This window comes from Excalfactoria chinensis, chromosome 1, assembly GCF_039878825.1.
Source record: "Excalfactoria chinensis isolate bCotChi1 chromosome 1, bCotChi1.hap2, whole genome shotgun sequence".
Taxonomy (NCBI): Eukaryota; Metazoa; Chordata; class Aves; order Galliformes; family Phasianidae; genus Excalfactoria; species Excalfactoria chinensis.
This window is the reverse complement of record NC_092825.1, coordinates 52,872,818-52,890,085: the sequence shown is the minus strand read 5'-3', so window position 1 is coordinate 52,890,085 and position 17,268 is coordinate 52,872,818. Positions and strand designations below refer to the sequence as shown.

General features: G+C 43.9%; 1 protein-coding gene across 6 annotated transcripts in view; it reads left to right on the top strand.

Moving 5' to 3' along the window:
• TBXAS1 (thromboxane A synthase 1) overlaps positions 1-17,268 on the top strand; it is a 244,239-nt gene that overhangs the window by 221,403 nt on the left and 5,568 nt on the right. For all 6 annotated transcript variants that reach the window (XM_072334889.1, XM_072334898.1, XM_072334934.1 and 3 more), the window contains 2 exons: positions 14,322-14,410; positions 16,727-16,864. In XM_072334889.1, coding sequence (XP_072190990.1) covers positions 14,322-14,410; positions 16,727-16,864 — 227 coding nt within the window. The remainder of the gene's footprint in view (positions 1-14,321; positions 14,411-16,726; positions 16,865-17,268) is intronic.

Below are 17,268 nucleotides of genomic sequence, written 5' to 3'. Positions count from 1 at the left end.
AGTGACGGATGCCCTGAGCAGGTCTGGCCAGGGTTTTCAGCTGAAATGTGTGCTTTGTGTCCAACACACGGAAGGAGACCGCATTCCTGAGGAGCTCTTTTAAGGAGTGCTAAGTAAACAATAAATCTCTCCACAATGGAATTTATTCCGAGAGAATTATCCGGGGTTAAAAAAATACTCCGTGGCTTTCAGCTCTTATCTTTGTTTACCGTATCACCAAGGACAGTGACCTGCCTTTGTGCCCCAATACTGAACTGTCAGCAGAGAGACGGGAAATGCTGCTTTCTCTATTGTATGGGCTTAACGAGAAGGGTAACATCGTAGCAGCGGTGGTTGTTTTGTTCAGTTCGTTTTATCCTCTTTTGTTGATTTCCTTCAGCAAACCTAGGTAATCTCAGAGAAGGGCCTTTGTGACCATTTTCTGCGCTCTGTAATTTAGTGACCTTCAGATATTTAAACGTTATTAAGACCGAGCTGAGCTGACAAAAGAGCCGATATCCTTTTCATTCCCCACTGAGCCGTGTTGCCTGAAGCCTGCAGCCACGTGGCACTGAGTGCATGCCGTCCTCCTGCGCCAGTACACAGGGAGCACACCAACACCGAGTGGAGCTGCAGCTCCATCCGTTACTGTGGTAACGAAAGCCCCACCACTTGTGGGTCACCTGATTAACAGCTCCACTTAATGAAATGAGAAACACGTGATGGGAAAATAATCAAGTTGAGGAATGCCATCCAGGCTGGAACAGAGATGAGCTGGTAGCATTGCTTGCAAAGCATCCCCACAGCCTCGTCTTGGCTTTGACACGCTTCTACACACCAGTGTGAGCTCTAGGGCCCTTCCAGTTGTCTGCTTAAGGAACCCTTTTGGCTGGAGGAGAGCAGCTCTTCTTATTGTGGAGGAAGATAGCATCTGTTGGGCATGAGGGCAAGGTGAGTTGTAGCAGGGAGGCAGCAGAGCACGGCCTTCTGCAGTGGCAGCCATCTCTGCCGTGGTTTCCAGGTTTCCACATCCATATTTGAGAGGGCAGAGGTGTGGGGAGCAGGGAGCACACTAGCAGGCCCCAACCTTTGTTTGAGACCTGAGGGCATCATAGATGAAAAACCTTGAAAGCAGATTCCCTAAACTTCAAATTACAGCTCTTTTTTTTTTTTTTTTTCTTTTTGTTTTGCTTTTCCAAGTGTAGGAAATCAGTATTTCTGTGCATTCAGTGCTGTTGGTCTATGGTAAGTGCGTATGCACTCATTACCTCTTCTTCCCCGCCCCCCCCCCCCCCCCCCCCAGCAAATGTGCATCATAAATCAAAGCTTTGATGGTGGGTTAAGTTCACTTCTTACATATAAAAAAAAAGTTCTGTCTACGATTTTGTTGTCCATTCAAGACTTACCTTTGTTTAGTATTATAGCTAAAAGCCAAGGCTCAACTTACCCTTTTTTAAGAAGTGGGGTTGCTGTTAGTACTCAGCAATGGCCAGGCTTTGAACAAAAGCTTCATATGTTGCCTTTATCAGCAGTCTCCAGGCAGGCTCATGACTTAGGTTTACCAGTCTTATTAAAAGCACAAGGGTAGAGAATGTTACTTTCCCAAATTCACTTGGAAAGCTGCGTCAGGACTTGACCTCCTGACTGCAGGCCCCATGGCTTTGCCACATAAACGTTCCTCCCTGCACTCCTCCTGCCCTTGCAATACTGTGCCTGGAATTTGACCCCGTGTTTCCCAGTGTCATACTGGTATCAGCTGGATAGAAATGAAGTCTTTTGTTAACTTGTTCATTGCTTTGCAGGCAGCTTTGCTCTTCTGGTTATTAGAAGGCGGCAGCGGTGATGGGCACTGAGCTCCTTCCCCAGCTACGTACATATGCTCTCAGCACAGTGTTTGTAATATCCTGGCCATTTCAATATCCATTTCTTGAAGCAGAGATGAGACAAGGCTCCATTGTAAGGAATACAAAAGGGATTTTTTCTATCAAGCCTACTGGAAGCAGAGAGCAAGCTGCAGTCTTCCCTGGCTCTTGAGTTCCTGGCCTGTATAGTACTGAGTAGCAAGAGTGATGACGTGCATATGTAGCATGCAGAAAAAAAGAAGTTTTCTCACATCCTGACCTAGATAAATAGGACTTGGAATGAATTTTCTGACTTTGCAGCACTGACACCTCAGATCTTCTGAGATTTAAAGACTGGATATTTTTTTTTTAGTCATTTTCATGCTGTTTCAAATTGATGGATGGATGTGTTAGAGAAAATACACATGCTTACATGTGTGCACACATGAAGAGAGGCCAACAGTACAATGCCACTCTTACCGCACCATAATGTGAAAGGCATTGGAGGAAAGGCAGTGGATGTGGACAAAAGTCCAAGGTGCTCTGGCTCTTCTGAGCTGCATTGCAAATGCCTTGAGAGATAAAGAAGGGAAAACTGTGAGGTTGCTTGAAGTTAGGCTGACAGGAGGCAGGTCCGAATCTGTAAGAGCTGTAAAAGAACCGCATCCACTTGCAGTTCTTCCCAGTGCTTTCTCTTACGAGAGGTATAATCCCCTGCTTTCCATTGTCTTAGTGCACCATAGGTATTATACAAATGGGACTACCAGAATGTTGTTTAAACTAGAGCAGCAGAGATGTGCCACTGGCTTTGTGATTATCTGCTTGTTCGCTGGAAGAATTGTAGCTTTCTTTACACACATGGAGCCAAAGAAATAATAAGCACCCTTCATCAGTCAGATATTTATACATCAGGTTAGGTGTGGGAAGCATACAGCCCTCTTTTTTTTCTCTGTTTTCTTCTTGCTGATTTTCATTTTTTTTACTTTTTAATTAATTTCCTTCATTTGCAGTCACACAGCTGTCTGGGCTTCAGCCACAGATAAGTGGATCTGTGTATGACAGCGGCAACCCAAATTTATCTGTTTTTTCCCCCCTCTCCTCCTCACTTCCTGCCTTCCCCTCCCCCCATCTCATACCCAGCAGAAATGAAATGCTATATATAGCCTCAGTACAGTTCCCCCCCAATTACTTTGTCTGCATATTTCAATCTCGTTCTGAGCCAGGCTTTGCCAAGGTGCCAATTTTGACATTTTCAGAGGAGATTGGGTGCTTAATTCCCGAGGTCCCTCTCACAGTAATCCCCTCTAAAACACATGCCATAAAAACATGCTTGTTGCAAGGGTCAGCATACAGCAGGGATCAGCTCATGCCTGTGTGATGCTTATTCACGTGAAATTCCTGCTCTTGTAGCCCCCCCCCCCCCCCTTTTTTTTTAAGTCTGTGTGACTTGAGCTGAGTACTTGCAGAAGACAGCCAAAGGGCAGGCAGGGTTGGCCCATGGTGCTGTGCAAATGGAGCATTACCAGCATCCTGCCATTGCACAGCAAGTCTCTGGGTATTTGTTTTGTATTCCCTTGAAGCACTCAACACTGAAGTCAGATATATAATCAGAATCTATCTTTCTTTATTAAAACAACAACAACAAACAAACAATGAAAGGGGGGGGGGGGAAAACCTGCTTCTAACCATGATAGCTGAAAAGGTAAGACCAAAAATAAGAAACTCAGTTCACAAGGCAGAAGCCAAGTGAATTTCAAAATGTTATTATTTGCCATAAATCTTGCATTTTCCAGCCAGTTTCTAAGTATACTGAGACCTAGCTCATGTTTGAGCAATCAGAGCTGATAGAGTTCTGAGTGTGCCTAGCTGCTCTCACATGTGACCAGGTCCTTACTGGAAAAGCCTGCAGCTGTGCTCCATCTTTGTACTCCTAGAAAATCCCTCTCTCCAAATTAGTCCATCTGTAGACACCCATAGATCTTTGTGCCACAAGTTGTGTTAAAAAAGGGCAAAGGATACAGTATTTTATATGTGCAAAATTGCAAGTAAACCCCCTGCAGACTGTTATGGCTTTTGGGCTTTTCTGTCTTAAAAGTGCTCTTTTGTGCTGAATGATTCAGCAAACATCGGTTTATGGAGGTCACCTTTGTGTCTCAGTAGCCTGTGGATTAAATGGCCTTCACTTTGGGGCCAGCTGACTTGCAGGTGGGTATCCCTGCATTGACTGGGCTCCCCGAAATCTCCATACTGCACCCCAGAGCTGTTGTGACATTGTGCAAGGCAGAGCTTTGAGAAAGAGAAAGGTAAAACAACAAGTCTCAAGGTAGTATGGCCATAAGTAAAATGTCAGCACAGAGGTGAGGTGTGAAGTATTGCAAAAATAAGAGTCTCCTTGGAACTATGAAGAAGTAAATGAGTGAGATGGCCAGGGACTGACAGAGGAAAGATCAGGTTCAAGAAGCAAAAGTATTCCTGAGAAGCCAGAGAGGAAGAGTAGAAATTGGTCTTCACACCAGGATCATTGTGAGACTGTGAGGTAATAAGTAAATAAAGGCCAAAGCAGCTTACTCGTAAAGCAAAAGAAATCATGAGCAATACTTTCCGTTTGCCTTACTCATAAAGCCTTATATCATCCTAAAACGTGCTACAAATGACCTTGTTCGGATTACAAATGAATTCTATATTTCCTCACTACTGACCCTGTGATTTCATCCTCCTTTTTGAGATGTTTCACTTTCCTTTCACTGACATGTACTCGGTGGTTACTCTGTACCCTCAGAAGGCTCCCTACCTTTAGTAGCATGCAGTGCCCTGTGACAAAGCTGCACTTTCTGGGCTCTGTTCTTTCTTGGCGCAGAGTCCACTGTCTGTGTGCCTTGGGACTGTGCTAAAGGAGCCCACTAGAGACGCAGCCTCCTGAGCAGAATGCTGCTCTTTTATAGTCTCTTCTCCAGTGTTCATCTTTAAATGTCAACAAAGACCCAGGTCTTGGTTTCTCTTGTTCTCTTCTTGCCTTCTGTTTCATTTGTTATGGACCACTTACGTGCTGGTAATTGCAGAATTCTGAATAGAAATCCAGATCTTTGTTTTAACTTGCTGGGATTAAGGACAGGGAAGATCTCCCTGGGGAGGCCTCAGTGGAGTTCGTCACTGTCCTTTCTTTGATTGGAAACCTTCCCACGATCTGGGTACAGATTGAGTGTCATTGCTGAGATCCAGTTGGCCCTCAGATAACCTACTGTGCCTATCAGTGTAATCAGGACCAAGTCATTGTGTAAAGTAAATCATAAACAGATGGACAGCCGTGCCATGCTGCTCTACAAAGGGCAGAGAAAAGCAAAGACACAAACTGACGCCAGAACATGACACCATGATGGCTTCACTAAATCTAAGCATGAGCAGGCTTAGGGAAATCTCTGTGTTCCCAGATGGAGAAGACAGAGAGAAAAGGGAGAAGGAAGAGAAATCCTTGACTAGGCATCTGTCAGGATTCACTGCAGACAGCTTTATCTGAATATCTAGAGGGGCTTATCATGGGATAGTGCATTGGAAGCTGTGTGCCCGTGCTTGCAGCCAGCTCCCTACTGGGTTTGGGGTCATGAGTTTTGGACTGGCATCTAGTTTGTGGGTTTTGTTATTTTTTACAGATCTTCTTCATACTTTGGGGAGAAAAGTCACAAAAGCTGTTTTAAGTGCTATCCATTTTTTTTCCCATACTGGTTGTAAATTGCTTTGTTATACCCATGGCGGTCAGCACTTTCCAGAAAGAGCAGAAAAGGAAAATACATCAAATAGCTTTGGTCAGAAAATAAGTTTTACCCTTTTTCTCTCAATTCTTTTCACCTAAAATGTGAGGGTTTTCAACAGGTGCAGGCTTTACCCTCATGTTCTGTAGGGAGGATGTCCTCTAAAATTTGATGTTAGGGCTGGGTATGACAGAAGTCACACTGTCAGTCAAGAAATGAGGCAGCAGGATGGGGTAACAGGACACAGGTCCTCCTTAGGGTCATTCTGTGCTAGCGCTGTCTAGACAGGGAGAAAAGGGAACTGGAAGCAAAGCATTGCCTTGTGAACTGGGTGTAACTGCTCTCCTTGGCTCAAAGGCTCCATGTGGCTCATCAGCTTTAAGCCACATGTTAGAGAATAATTTCTCCCTTTGGCTCTGATACTTCACTGTGCAGAGAGTAAGGCAAGAAGGGTTAAGCTGTTACCTGAATTAAGTAAGGAGGTGCAGGAGTCTGTGGTAAGGAATTGTAACTTTGACACCGGAAAAGCTTCTTTGCTTTCTGCACTTTTAGTACCACCAGTTTCTCAAGGACAAGCTGAGCCCTGAATTACAGTCTGGGCAGCTAAAAACAAACAGAGCTCCTTTTTGTTGAAGATGTATTTAAATGCTATGCAACGGATTTTTTTCTTCTTTGTTCATTTTAAGTCTAGGCATTCAGAGCAGCATTTACCTTCTTATTCACAGGAGTCACGTTGAGGGTGGAAAAAAAAAAAGCAGGCTACTTATGCTGGCTGGCTCTGGTGGGCACTCGATTCTGATGGGAATTGTTGGCTTCAGTCTTCAGCACTTCTGCTGGCCCCTTGCGTGCATGAAGGGAATATTTACCAGGAGCACCTCACACATGCATTTGGAAGATGACCAACTAATTAATGCTTGCTAAATGCTTCGCAAGCCTCGAGGGAGAAGCAACTATGGAAAGGCAAAGTTGTATTATTGTTGTGCTGCACTTAATGTACGTAAACTGTTTTCAAGGCATCAGGCAGTACATAAATGTTGCATGGTATTAAAACTGACCTGCCCTTGTCAGAGCAAATCATAATTATGCTGAGTGATGGGAGAATCTTGAAGTTTCTTTGTGAATGTTTGCCTGTTTACTAATTCAGAAAAGGTCTCAATCCAGCAGCCACTAAAGCCAATGACTCAAGCAGCCACTGGCTCAGGCTCATATTTAAGTATCTGCAGAAGGGTGAATTACTGGAGTCATTCATTTTGTGTAAGGCTTTGCTCTCCTTGTAGGTCAAGCTATGTTCTCTAGGGCATCTTTCCCAAAACTACATACTCAGGCCTGAGTCATCTCTCAGTCCATAAGGCTGCCAAGCATACTAAGCTGTAGAGATGAATGACCAGTGAGGACCTCACTACTTAGCCCATGTGGTAGCGTCTCTTTGCAGCATGAAAAAAACATGGTGATGTCTTTTAATATACATATAACATGAGGAAATGAACATTTGATTAAACTAAACATACGAGCCTTTTATATGCGTGTCTCTAATTTAAAGCACTGTCACCTCCATATAGAAAATACCAGTTGGAGCAGGAATGATTAAATTAAATCATCTGGCTCTTATGTGATACCATTAATGTCTGCTGAGAGGGAAGAAATTCCCTCCTCTTTATTCCTGTAGATCTGCAGCAACCACCAAGGGACACTTCTATAGCAGGCAGGATTAAGTCTTGCACGAACTTCAGTGCTTAATGTGCTTTGGACTGGTGACATGCCCTTCGGACAGACCTACCCCAGTTTTACAATTCTCTTTCTCAGCCTGTTGGGCCTCTGGCAGTCCTTTCTCCTGCTTAATTTCCTCCTCGCCTGCCTCCCACTGGGATACTTCACCATTCAGAATTTCTGCCACCCAAGTAGAAATTTTGATTGTGTCAAACAAGTGTTGAAAGAGTCTTTGGAGTCTCAGTGGGCTGAGGTGAGCTGAGAGAGAGAGAACCAGGGGGGCTTCCGGGGGCTAGGAGCTCTTTAAGGAGAAGGAGGTGAGAAATGGGCAATCCCTGTGTCTCTGATGAGTTTAGCCCTCTACAGTGAGCAGCCACAGATGTATCACAGCCACATATAGCTGGAGTTGGGCACTGGTTGCATGCAAGTAGGGGAGTACTTCTGGAGAGGAGCTGCTCTTCTCCACCAAACTAAACTAAACTAAAATAGAAATAGAAATAGGTCTAGCAAGGGTATTTGCATATTAAACATGTCCTGACTGGGCACTGTCAGCGCACAGGGTCCTGCCCATTCCTTTGCGGTACTGCAGAGCCCCAGCTCTTTATGTAAAGGACACCCACTTCTCTTGGCACTGGAGTCTGGGACCAGGTGGGGCTGACAAATTCACAAAACCAGCATTGATGTACATTTGTTTTCTCCTCTCTTTTATTTTGTAGCTTGACTCACAAATGATTTTTCTAGCAGTTTTCTTCTTTTGTTGCTTATGTGTCAGATCCTCTACCTGATGGCACTCATTCTGTTCTTGCTGATCACCATGTGTCAGTGGTAATGTAGGTGGCAGGGAATTTCTGACTGTTTTGGTTACAGACTTGTGTTTATCTGTTTGGTTTTAGGGCACTGTTCAGTTTCAGGAAATATTTTTATCTCACTGAAGTTTTGTTGCAAACAGTGATGCTATAAAGGCCTTATTTTGGCACCAAAATAGCTAGTGGAGGTAGTGCAGCTCTGCCTTCTGTCAAGAGCTCAAGCCTTTGATTTGAAAAGCAAAGTAGCATTAAAGGCAGTTGACATTGGTGTAACCTTATACTTTCTGGCTCTTTCCCCAGCACTATTGGGTGCATACTTAGAACCACATTTTCCTTTCCTTTACAGTGATACAACCCCAGGGAGATGTGTGGATTTGCACTAAAGTAATGGAGGGAATTTGGCTGCAAGGCCTGCGTATAATGTGGTTACTGGTGTATAAGAGGCGTGCCAACCTTTCCCATCACCTCTGAACTTGGCCTGTGAATCAGCACCTGCCTTTCCCTGTGCTCCTGTGATCTGTATGGAGATGGAATGGGCAAGAGGTAGCAGTGGAAGCTTGAACAGGGAAATGTGAGGGGTAGATAAAATGGAAGCCTGAGGCAGGTTCTTTGAACAAAATGCTGTAATGCTGTATTCATTTGGCAGGCATGGTCTTTAGGAGGAGCTGGGAGACACTGAAATATTTGATGCACCCAGTACTGAAGTTTGAGTGCTGGTGCAGCTTGGGAAGTGACTTGATGAGCCAAGTAATGCTCCAGCCCCAGTAAGCAGTCAGAGCACCACGTTCACCAAAGGTGGGGATGAGATCATGCTGCATTTCTATTGAATGATCAGCTGAGCAAATGAGAGGTGGTGGCAAACCCACATAGGACAAAGAAGTACAGGGAAATCTTGAGAGTAGATGATTTTGATGGCTTTTACTCATTTCATAGAGTGGCTTAGGATGGAAGAGACCTCAAAGATCATCTATTTCCAAACCTTTTGCCACAGGAAGGGTTGCCGACAGCAAGATCAAGCAGTAGATCATGTCACTCAGGGCCTCATCCGGCTTTGAACACCTTCAGGGCTTCTGGAAATGCAGGTATGAAGGGCTGGAATTGAGGACTTTAATGTTCATTTCAGAGAGAATGATGAGAAGGCATAATGCTGCTGGTGAGACTTTAGTGCTACAAAGATGTGCTGTAAAAATTGAGAGGAGAGGTGCTAGGCAGCTTAGGAAGCCTCTTGATACATCTTAATCTGGAAATGAGACTTGTCCTATTTTTTCTTCCTGCACCTTGTTCTCAGTCTGTGATGAAGAACTGAATCTTTTGCCAGGAAAAAAAAAAAAAAAAAAAAAAAAAAAAAAAAAAGCACCTTAATCTATAGATCTATAGGCCCCTGGCATTGGCCAGTGGACACTAATTTTAGGTACGCTATTCTGTATCTTAAAGCAGTGCATCTTCAAGGAACAGATGCACTGCCTCTGTCCTGCCTGCCTTCTGGGGCAGGGGGCTGCAGGTCCCTTGTTCTGAGCAGCAAGGGCTGGCTCTGCTTGGTGCCGTGCTTCAGGATGACATCTTGTTCAGCAGATAGCAGAGATTTTGCAATAGGTATCTTATGATGACTGCCTTAAGTGGTTGGGTTTTTTGGTGTGTTTTTTTTCCCAGTGTTTGATCCAAGTTCTGAGGCTGAAGCCAAGAAATCTTGGGCAAATTTGTCGCTATTTCACTGCCTTCATAGGGAGGTTATTGTGAAAGCAATACAACTTAGGCAAGTTTTCTTTAAGCAAGTTGCAGATAGGCATTTGTTGAACCATCCCAACCCTTTTTCCATTGATCTGTAGCTTGGGTGCTGCCCTGTCTCTAACCTTTCCTGTCTTGATGCGGTTGCTAGAAAGGCTGTCACAGAGCAACTCTATCTTGACACAGCATTCTTGTGTTTCTCCCCCTCTCCCAGGATAAGCAAGGCAAACAGGCTGTCACTCTCTTGGTGAATTAGCAGCTCCTTGCAGTGACCAAAGAAAGGTCAAAACCCCATACAAATTCTTTGATCTATCAGCAGCTTTTATCCATTTGATCAAGAAACATTGTTGACCTGTTTGTAAATACTGACTGGCTATGAGCTCAACAGCTCTTTTGGAATTTGGGCAGGAGGATGAGTGAGATTATGCTGGTTTGTTGTCAACTCACCTTCTCCTATCCTGTTGCTTTCTTAGGTCTACATTTGTGGGAGGGCTGACGTGGGCTGTGCAGCTCTATGTGCACAGATAGATAACTCATGGATCTGCATCTGCACTTAAGCAGATGTACGCATCATCCCTCTGACATGGATGCTGTCACAGTCACACCTGCCTATGAGATGTTTGATTTGGATTGTAACTTCTCCAAAACCACAGCTGGTCCAGCCCCAGCTCATGACTCAGCAGCATCAGTTGTGAGCAATGTGGTCTCCACAGCCTTCGCTGCTTCCAAATCAATTTCAAGTGCATGTCACACTCTGTCAGCTACATACAGTTTTCTCTGAATTTTTTTTTCATTTCTGGCTGCTGAGTGCCACCAGACCATGACCAATAGGGTAAGTGGAAATCTTGTATTCACTGATGAATGCTTGGATTACCATTCCCAAAACAGAGGTGATGGCGAGGATCTGTGCCTTTCTTGACAACTACACTGGGGAAAATTTGGTATCTTGTCTTAAAATGTTGCTTAAGATAGGTTTGTGCTGGACGTTGTGTGGAAGCAGCCAAGGTGCAGGCATATGTTCCCTTCTGCTGACTTGGCTGTGGTGTCTGTAGCCACAGCCAGCAAAGAGGAGCGAGCTACTGGGAACAGTAACATCTCAAACGGCAGCAGAAAGATTGGCCAGACCTCTCATGTCAGCACTTTGATTCCCTTGGTGCGCGTTGAAGAACTAAAAATTAACTGAGGGTGGTGGCAGAAAATAGGTTTGCCTGCCTTGAAAACGCTAAAGCCAAAACTGAAAAGCAGAGGTGGATCTGAAGGCAGTTATCTCTCTTGGAACTTCTACGGGGATTAAAACATGCATCATCCTTGTAGCACGTAGGGAATTTTATAATCACAGCTGGTATTTTGCTGCAGGGTCCTCTGTGGGGCTAAGAATTAATTTCCCACCTTTTTCTAGGGATTTGAGGCCTGAGTTATGCTGCTGCCAGCCATAAAAGAGAATTTGTAACCAAAACAGGTATTTGCTGGACCTCGGAAGCTAGTCAGTTGCCTGGGATGGGTGAAAGTGTACCACCACCACTGTGGAAGTCAAAAAGGGGGAACAGGCACAAAGAGAAATGCCACAAGATTTACGTGGCTGTTCCACTTCAGAGTCAGCAGGGAGAGATACTACAGGGCTTTGCAAAGCGTAAGACAAACTGCTGTGCAAAGCAGTGGCTGCAAAATTAAAATACACAATATTTCATTACCTGCAGTGCGGTGCCTCCTTTCTCCCCCCACATCTCTACTTGTTACAGAATGAAATCTCTTTGTTAATGAAAATATACCCCATTCTGAGTAAAAGCCAACATCGTTGAAATATTTTTGGAAGGGGTTAAAGTGGGAACTTTGCACAGCGGCCCAGTTCTCCCCAGCAAATCTGCCAGCATTTAAAAGATATAAGCAGGGACATTTGAGGAGAAAAGCAAATTGAAGTTCCTTTGAAATGTGCTTGGCTAAAGGAATCATTTGAAGAGAGGGAGTGGAAAAACAAATGGAAAATATTTTCTTTGACAGGAAGAAAAAAAGAAGTGGCAAAATGTCCTTCCCAAATAGGGATACTTGGCTGGTGTGTACTTTACGCAGCCCTGGGTCAGACCTTACAAACAACGACTAAATTAGGTTCAGTTACTTTGATGTTAAAAGCATGGAAGTGCCAATAATTAAGCTGCATCAGATGTAGGAAATGACTGATGTGTCTGCCATGCTCGTGATAGCTGAGTTCACTGCGCTGCCATTCGACTGACCCCCTGTTTTTTTCTGTATGTAAGCAAAGGGAATTTTCTTCCAACAAAAACCAGTTGGTTTTGCACCTTTGTTTTGTTCTCTAAACTGTTAATCCCCCGAAGGTATAGAACGTATTTGAAAGAGCAAATCAAAGCTCACGTAATTTAGTGTTATATTATTTGTTGATGTATGGTTTGATTTAGTGGCTACTTATTATATCAGGTTACCATATAATTATCTTAATTATTGACTCCAGAAGTAAGTAGAGGGATTATGAGAGAGGCAAGAAGGCCCAGTGGATAGTGAATGGCTCAGGGAATCAAACACATCGTGGTGTGGTCTTGGATTCACCGCTTACTCTCTCAACCTGGACTCATTTCTCAGCCATGAGAGGCAGAGAGAGCAGGGATGGGGCTGAAGAGGGGATTCAGGATTTGTGGAGGTGCAGGAGAGCAGAAGAAAAAGCAGAGGGGAAAAAGGAATGAATACACACCACAGTATACATTTGCATTAAAGCCCGTGGTGCCTGTGCTGCCATGGAGAACAGCATGGCCATGAAGACCTGAACATTGAATCTGATCGTGCTTCATCTCGAGCCTCTGCTACCTATCTCCTATGTGAGCGTGGGCATGGCAGGCAGCCCCTGAACTTCATGTCCCCTTCTGCAAAGCACGAATGATAAAATCACCCTCCTGACTTTGCTCTTATATAAATTACTGGAGTGCAGCTCCTAGCCCAGGCTGTAGCCGTGGATCTCTTGACATTGCTGCTATTTGTGTGTTTGAGTCTCTTTGTCTGATAACCATTGACTTAAGTCGAAGGTTTGAGTTAATAGGCACTGCCGCAACATGAAAAACAGCATTGAAAAGCTGTCAGGGCAGTCTGTACTTCCTGTATTGATAATATTTGGCATATACTGACAAAATACTTCATATATTGACAAGACGAGTGGCATCTGTGAGAAGAGCAGACACTGGTTCTGCTCAGCATGTGCAAATTATTTTTTTCTCTGTTTTTGCTTTTGCTCTCCTGAGCTGAAGAAAAAAAAACAACAAAAAAACACGAGGATAATAGAATGTATCTATTTCCTTCCTAGAAAAGATCAGTTAATGTGAAATGGTGCATGGTGGCTTAGTTCTGAATAAGTGGGATACCCTAATCCAGCAAGGTATCCTCGCTCTATTGTACGCCTTTTCTGCGTACCATCTGGAGTTGCTCTCTGCTTAGTATTTGCAGTATGTACCATATGTTTTTGCATGAAAATTCAATAAAAAATGCATTATACATGAAAAGTGCTGTAGTAAATAAAGGAAGGATGGAATCCAGTCCCCTTTGTGAACGGCAGGGGCCCCAAATCTTCATAAAAGGTTTAGTCTAGTCTGACGTCTGTGCTTTTCTCCAATTTACTCCGTGTCAGTCTTGAGGAGATGCTCTAATTTAAAACAAAACTCTGCTCTCCTGACGAGGTTGTTAGATGTGCCGTGGCTGCCCTCTGCTGAGAACACTGAGTAATGACAGGGAAAACATTTATTTTTTCTGGGGAAGGTAGCAGGGAGAAATTATCTAATCTACTTGTCAGTGTGCTGAGTTGTGTCTCTGCAGTTGGTCATCATCCTCGATTTGCTGTCTCTTGCTGCCTGTCAAAGGGCAAAGCCTTCAGAGCTATACTGTAATGTGGGTTGCAGTGCTGGCTACGTGTTTTCATGGGTTGGGAAGTTCTGTTGGCTTACGAGAATGTGGGATCTGGCATTTCCCACCACGTAAAATTAAGGCATGGACATGCAAAAGAACGGATTTCACACCTGCTCAGTGTCCCAGTGCCATCTCCCACCCTCCACAGACCTTTCAGGGCTCTGGCACTTTGGGAAAGGGCAAAGTGCTGGCTCCAGTATCAACAAGAAATAACTGATGTGTTGTTCCTTAGGAAGAAAGTGTTTTGCCACACTCCTGGTCATGGAAGGGAATCTAGTGTGGATCTCAGTGCATGAATAAAACAATACGACTGCTGGAGCTATTATTGCTTTCCACAATGTCCTATTTTAAATCTTGCTAGCAAGTTGATTTATTATTATATCTTCAGCTGAGCTGCACACCAAAGTGTTTTGATGATGAAAGAAATGTTATACACACATTTAATTACTGCCCACATTTTTGTATAATTTTATCATTTACTCTTTTAGATGAGACTTCGAGTTCTTCTACAGGAAAAATGCCCAATGAAAAATAGATGATTTAAAAGCTAATCTGGGATGAGTTTGTCATGCCAGTGTGAGAAAATGCAATTTGTTCCTTTCTTCCTGCTTTTCCAGATGGTCACCGACTATCAAAATGTACAGGAGCTCCCTTACCTGGACATGGTGATTGCAGAGACATTGCGCATGTTTCCACCTGCATTCAGGTACTTTTTTTTCCCCCTACTTCTGATTCTGCACAGTGATTCCAAGCTATATAAAATGGAAATCTACTCTTAGAAGATCGATGTGCTCTTGGTCTCTGTGCCAACACCAATACTGCTTGTGCATTTGGAAGATAAAATGTGGCCTATTGAAGGAAAACTGGCTCAGCCTCATATTTCTAAAGCAGCTTTTTTGCAACAAATTGGCCAAGGTTGCTTTCTTGCCATTCTTCATATCCCATAAGATTAGAGGATGGAGCCATTCTGCAGCAGAACTGGCCTGAGAAAGCCAGATGGTGCTGCTTCAGTACGTTTCATGGGCAGGGAGCAAAGAATGACCCTGGATGAGTGACCTTCTAGTCACTAAGTCTTTGGAAGGTTTGAACCTCCAGAAGACTGGACTCTATTTGACATGTGTTTAGCTTGCACCCTTCCCTGTTTTGCACTAGCACTGTGCTATAATAATATCACTAAGCAAATGGCTACATCCATTACATTTGTGTCGTTTCTTCCCAATCCGCCCACAAATAATTTTACTCAGTGAACTGAAAACGAAAGGGAGAAATAAATCACAAAATAAATCACAAAACTGTTTGATTGCTGAATTTCCAAGTTATCGCAGGCGTGAATGTTAAGAGCAGAACATTTCATATCAGCCAGCCTGTTGTGCTGCTTATTGTTAAGCTGGGAGGAAATTTCAGCTGACTGGAAAAGAGCCAAAGCTGAGCTTACTATGACAGCCTTTGGAAAACTTGCCCCACGGTTGCAGCCACCTTAAAATTAAATAAGCTTAAAATCACATTCCTTTTATACATTCCCAAAGATTACAGTGTGAGGTTTTTCCATGAGCATCTGTGGGATTGCTCGGAGAGTAAATGTCAAAGATACTTGCTCATGGATGAGATAACTGAGCTTTACTGTGTTTTACATGGTATACAAGTGGAAATTGTTTCAACAGTTAAAAGCATCAGGGATCCTTGGGTTTCAGCTGAACCACAGGGAAACAATCAACGTTTGTCCAATAGGAAACGAAATGAGAATGGAGCAGAGTTGTTCTGAAGTTTCCACTGGTGTTATCAGTTGTGTTTATTGATCTGGCTTTTACTCTGATGGATGAGCAGTGGATAGGACAGCCCTGTGCCTTGGAAAGATGTTAATTGCCTATGACAAGGATAATACAGCATTCAGGAGAATATCCAATAGCAGCCGAGCATTCTATAAAATGTGGTCCTTTTAAAAACAATAATTTACCAGCTGGAGAACTTTCTTCCACAAAACTCACATTTCCATTGTCAACAAATCATTGTGAGGATGAGAGTTATGGCTTGTCAATGTGTTTCTTAACGTGCCAGTGTTTTGTTCCAGGTTTGGAATCTCTGCTATTTATTTGTCTGTGAGGAGGAGAGAAACTGAGTGACAGTGAGGAAAGAATGTATCTCTGTAATAGCACTTGACTGACAGCTCCGAAACTGAAATCTTCATTCAACTGCTTTGGCTCAGTGCGGGGAGCAGAAGTAGGAGCCCCAGTGCTCCCAGCTGTTGCTGGGTTGGAATCTGCAGCAACTCTCCAAGCTCCAAAAGATCCAGATTGGGATCTGCCCCTGCACATGTGCACACTCACCCAGCATTCCTGCAGGGCCACTTGTCTCAGCCACGTTGTCACAGTGAGGTTCCCGAGGACAGTCCCACTCCTTGCAGTCCACAGCAGTTTGAGAGCAAGCTGGAGAGCTGTGCTGCTGACTTCCTCCCTGTCCTCGATGAGTGCCTATGAACTGCAGCTTCTCAAAGGCTTGTGAATTGATTGCATTTCTGTAACAGCAGCAGAGCACTTAGCTCTACCATTAAAACCAACCCTTGCTAGGAGTCAGGTATTGCCCCAAAGTGGGGGCTGCTGAATAAACTAAAAGAAAACCCCTTCAGTTGATACAACTTTTCCTGAAGGCAGAACAGTATACTCTTTCTACCTGTTATTAGGGAAGACTAAGACATTTCATCTGCAGCTTTCATAAAAGAATGAGTCTGAAGCTGACTTTAGCAACACCTTTGCAATTCAACAGCTTAGCACTTCTGCAGATCATAAGCAACAGGAACTGTGAGAAGGGCAAAGGTTAGCCAGCTGGTCTGGGGCTGTGTGCTTCTAGGTAGGTGGAGACGATTGTAACATGAGAAGACAACAGCATCAGCAAAGATTGCTTTATTTATATACTGGGAAAGGGTTGCCTACTAAATTGTGGGATCAATACATGACTTTTATGGTTCCCTCCTGCTGCGTTTTTACCTGTATTAATCATCTGGGAAACATGACACTTGCTGTTGCAGGTTCACTCGGGAAGCAGCTAAGGACTGTGTGGTGCTGGGACAGCGTATTCCTGCAGGGGCTGTCATTGAAACTGCAGTTGGACATCTTCACCACAACCCAGAGTTCTGGCCAGAGCCAGAGAAATTCATTCCTGAAAGGTATGTTGTGTTTGCTTTCCATTCTTAGGCTGGAGTCCTTACTAGGACAAGCTTAGACCAAAGACCTGCTTTTAATGATGTTGGAATGCATTTGGGGTGGGGTGAGCACAGGGCTTCAGCCTGTCCAGCAGGGACATCGGGTGCTGCTGCTTCTTCTTCACAGCTGCAGCTTCCAGTAATTCAACTGGAACAGTGTTTTGTTAAGCATATTACAGTTTAATTTAGATCCTAAAACATATTATTTCTACCAAATTAAACAACTGGTGATAGCAGTGCTTCCTGGAGATGATGCAAAGTCTGGTCAACAGCTGAAACAGGCTTCAGGTTTTCAGATGTTTCCAAATCAGTTGCTTCAAATACTGTCACTTCTGGGCATGGAAATTCTGCAGCAAGGCAGTATGTTC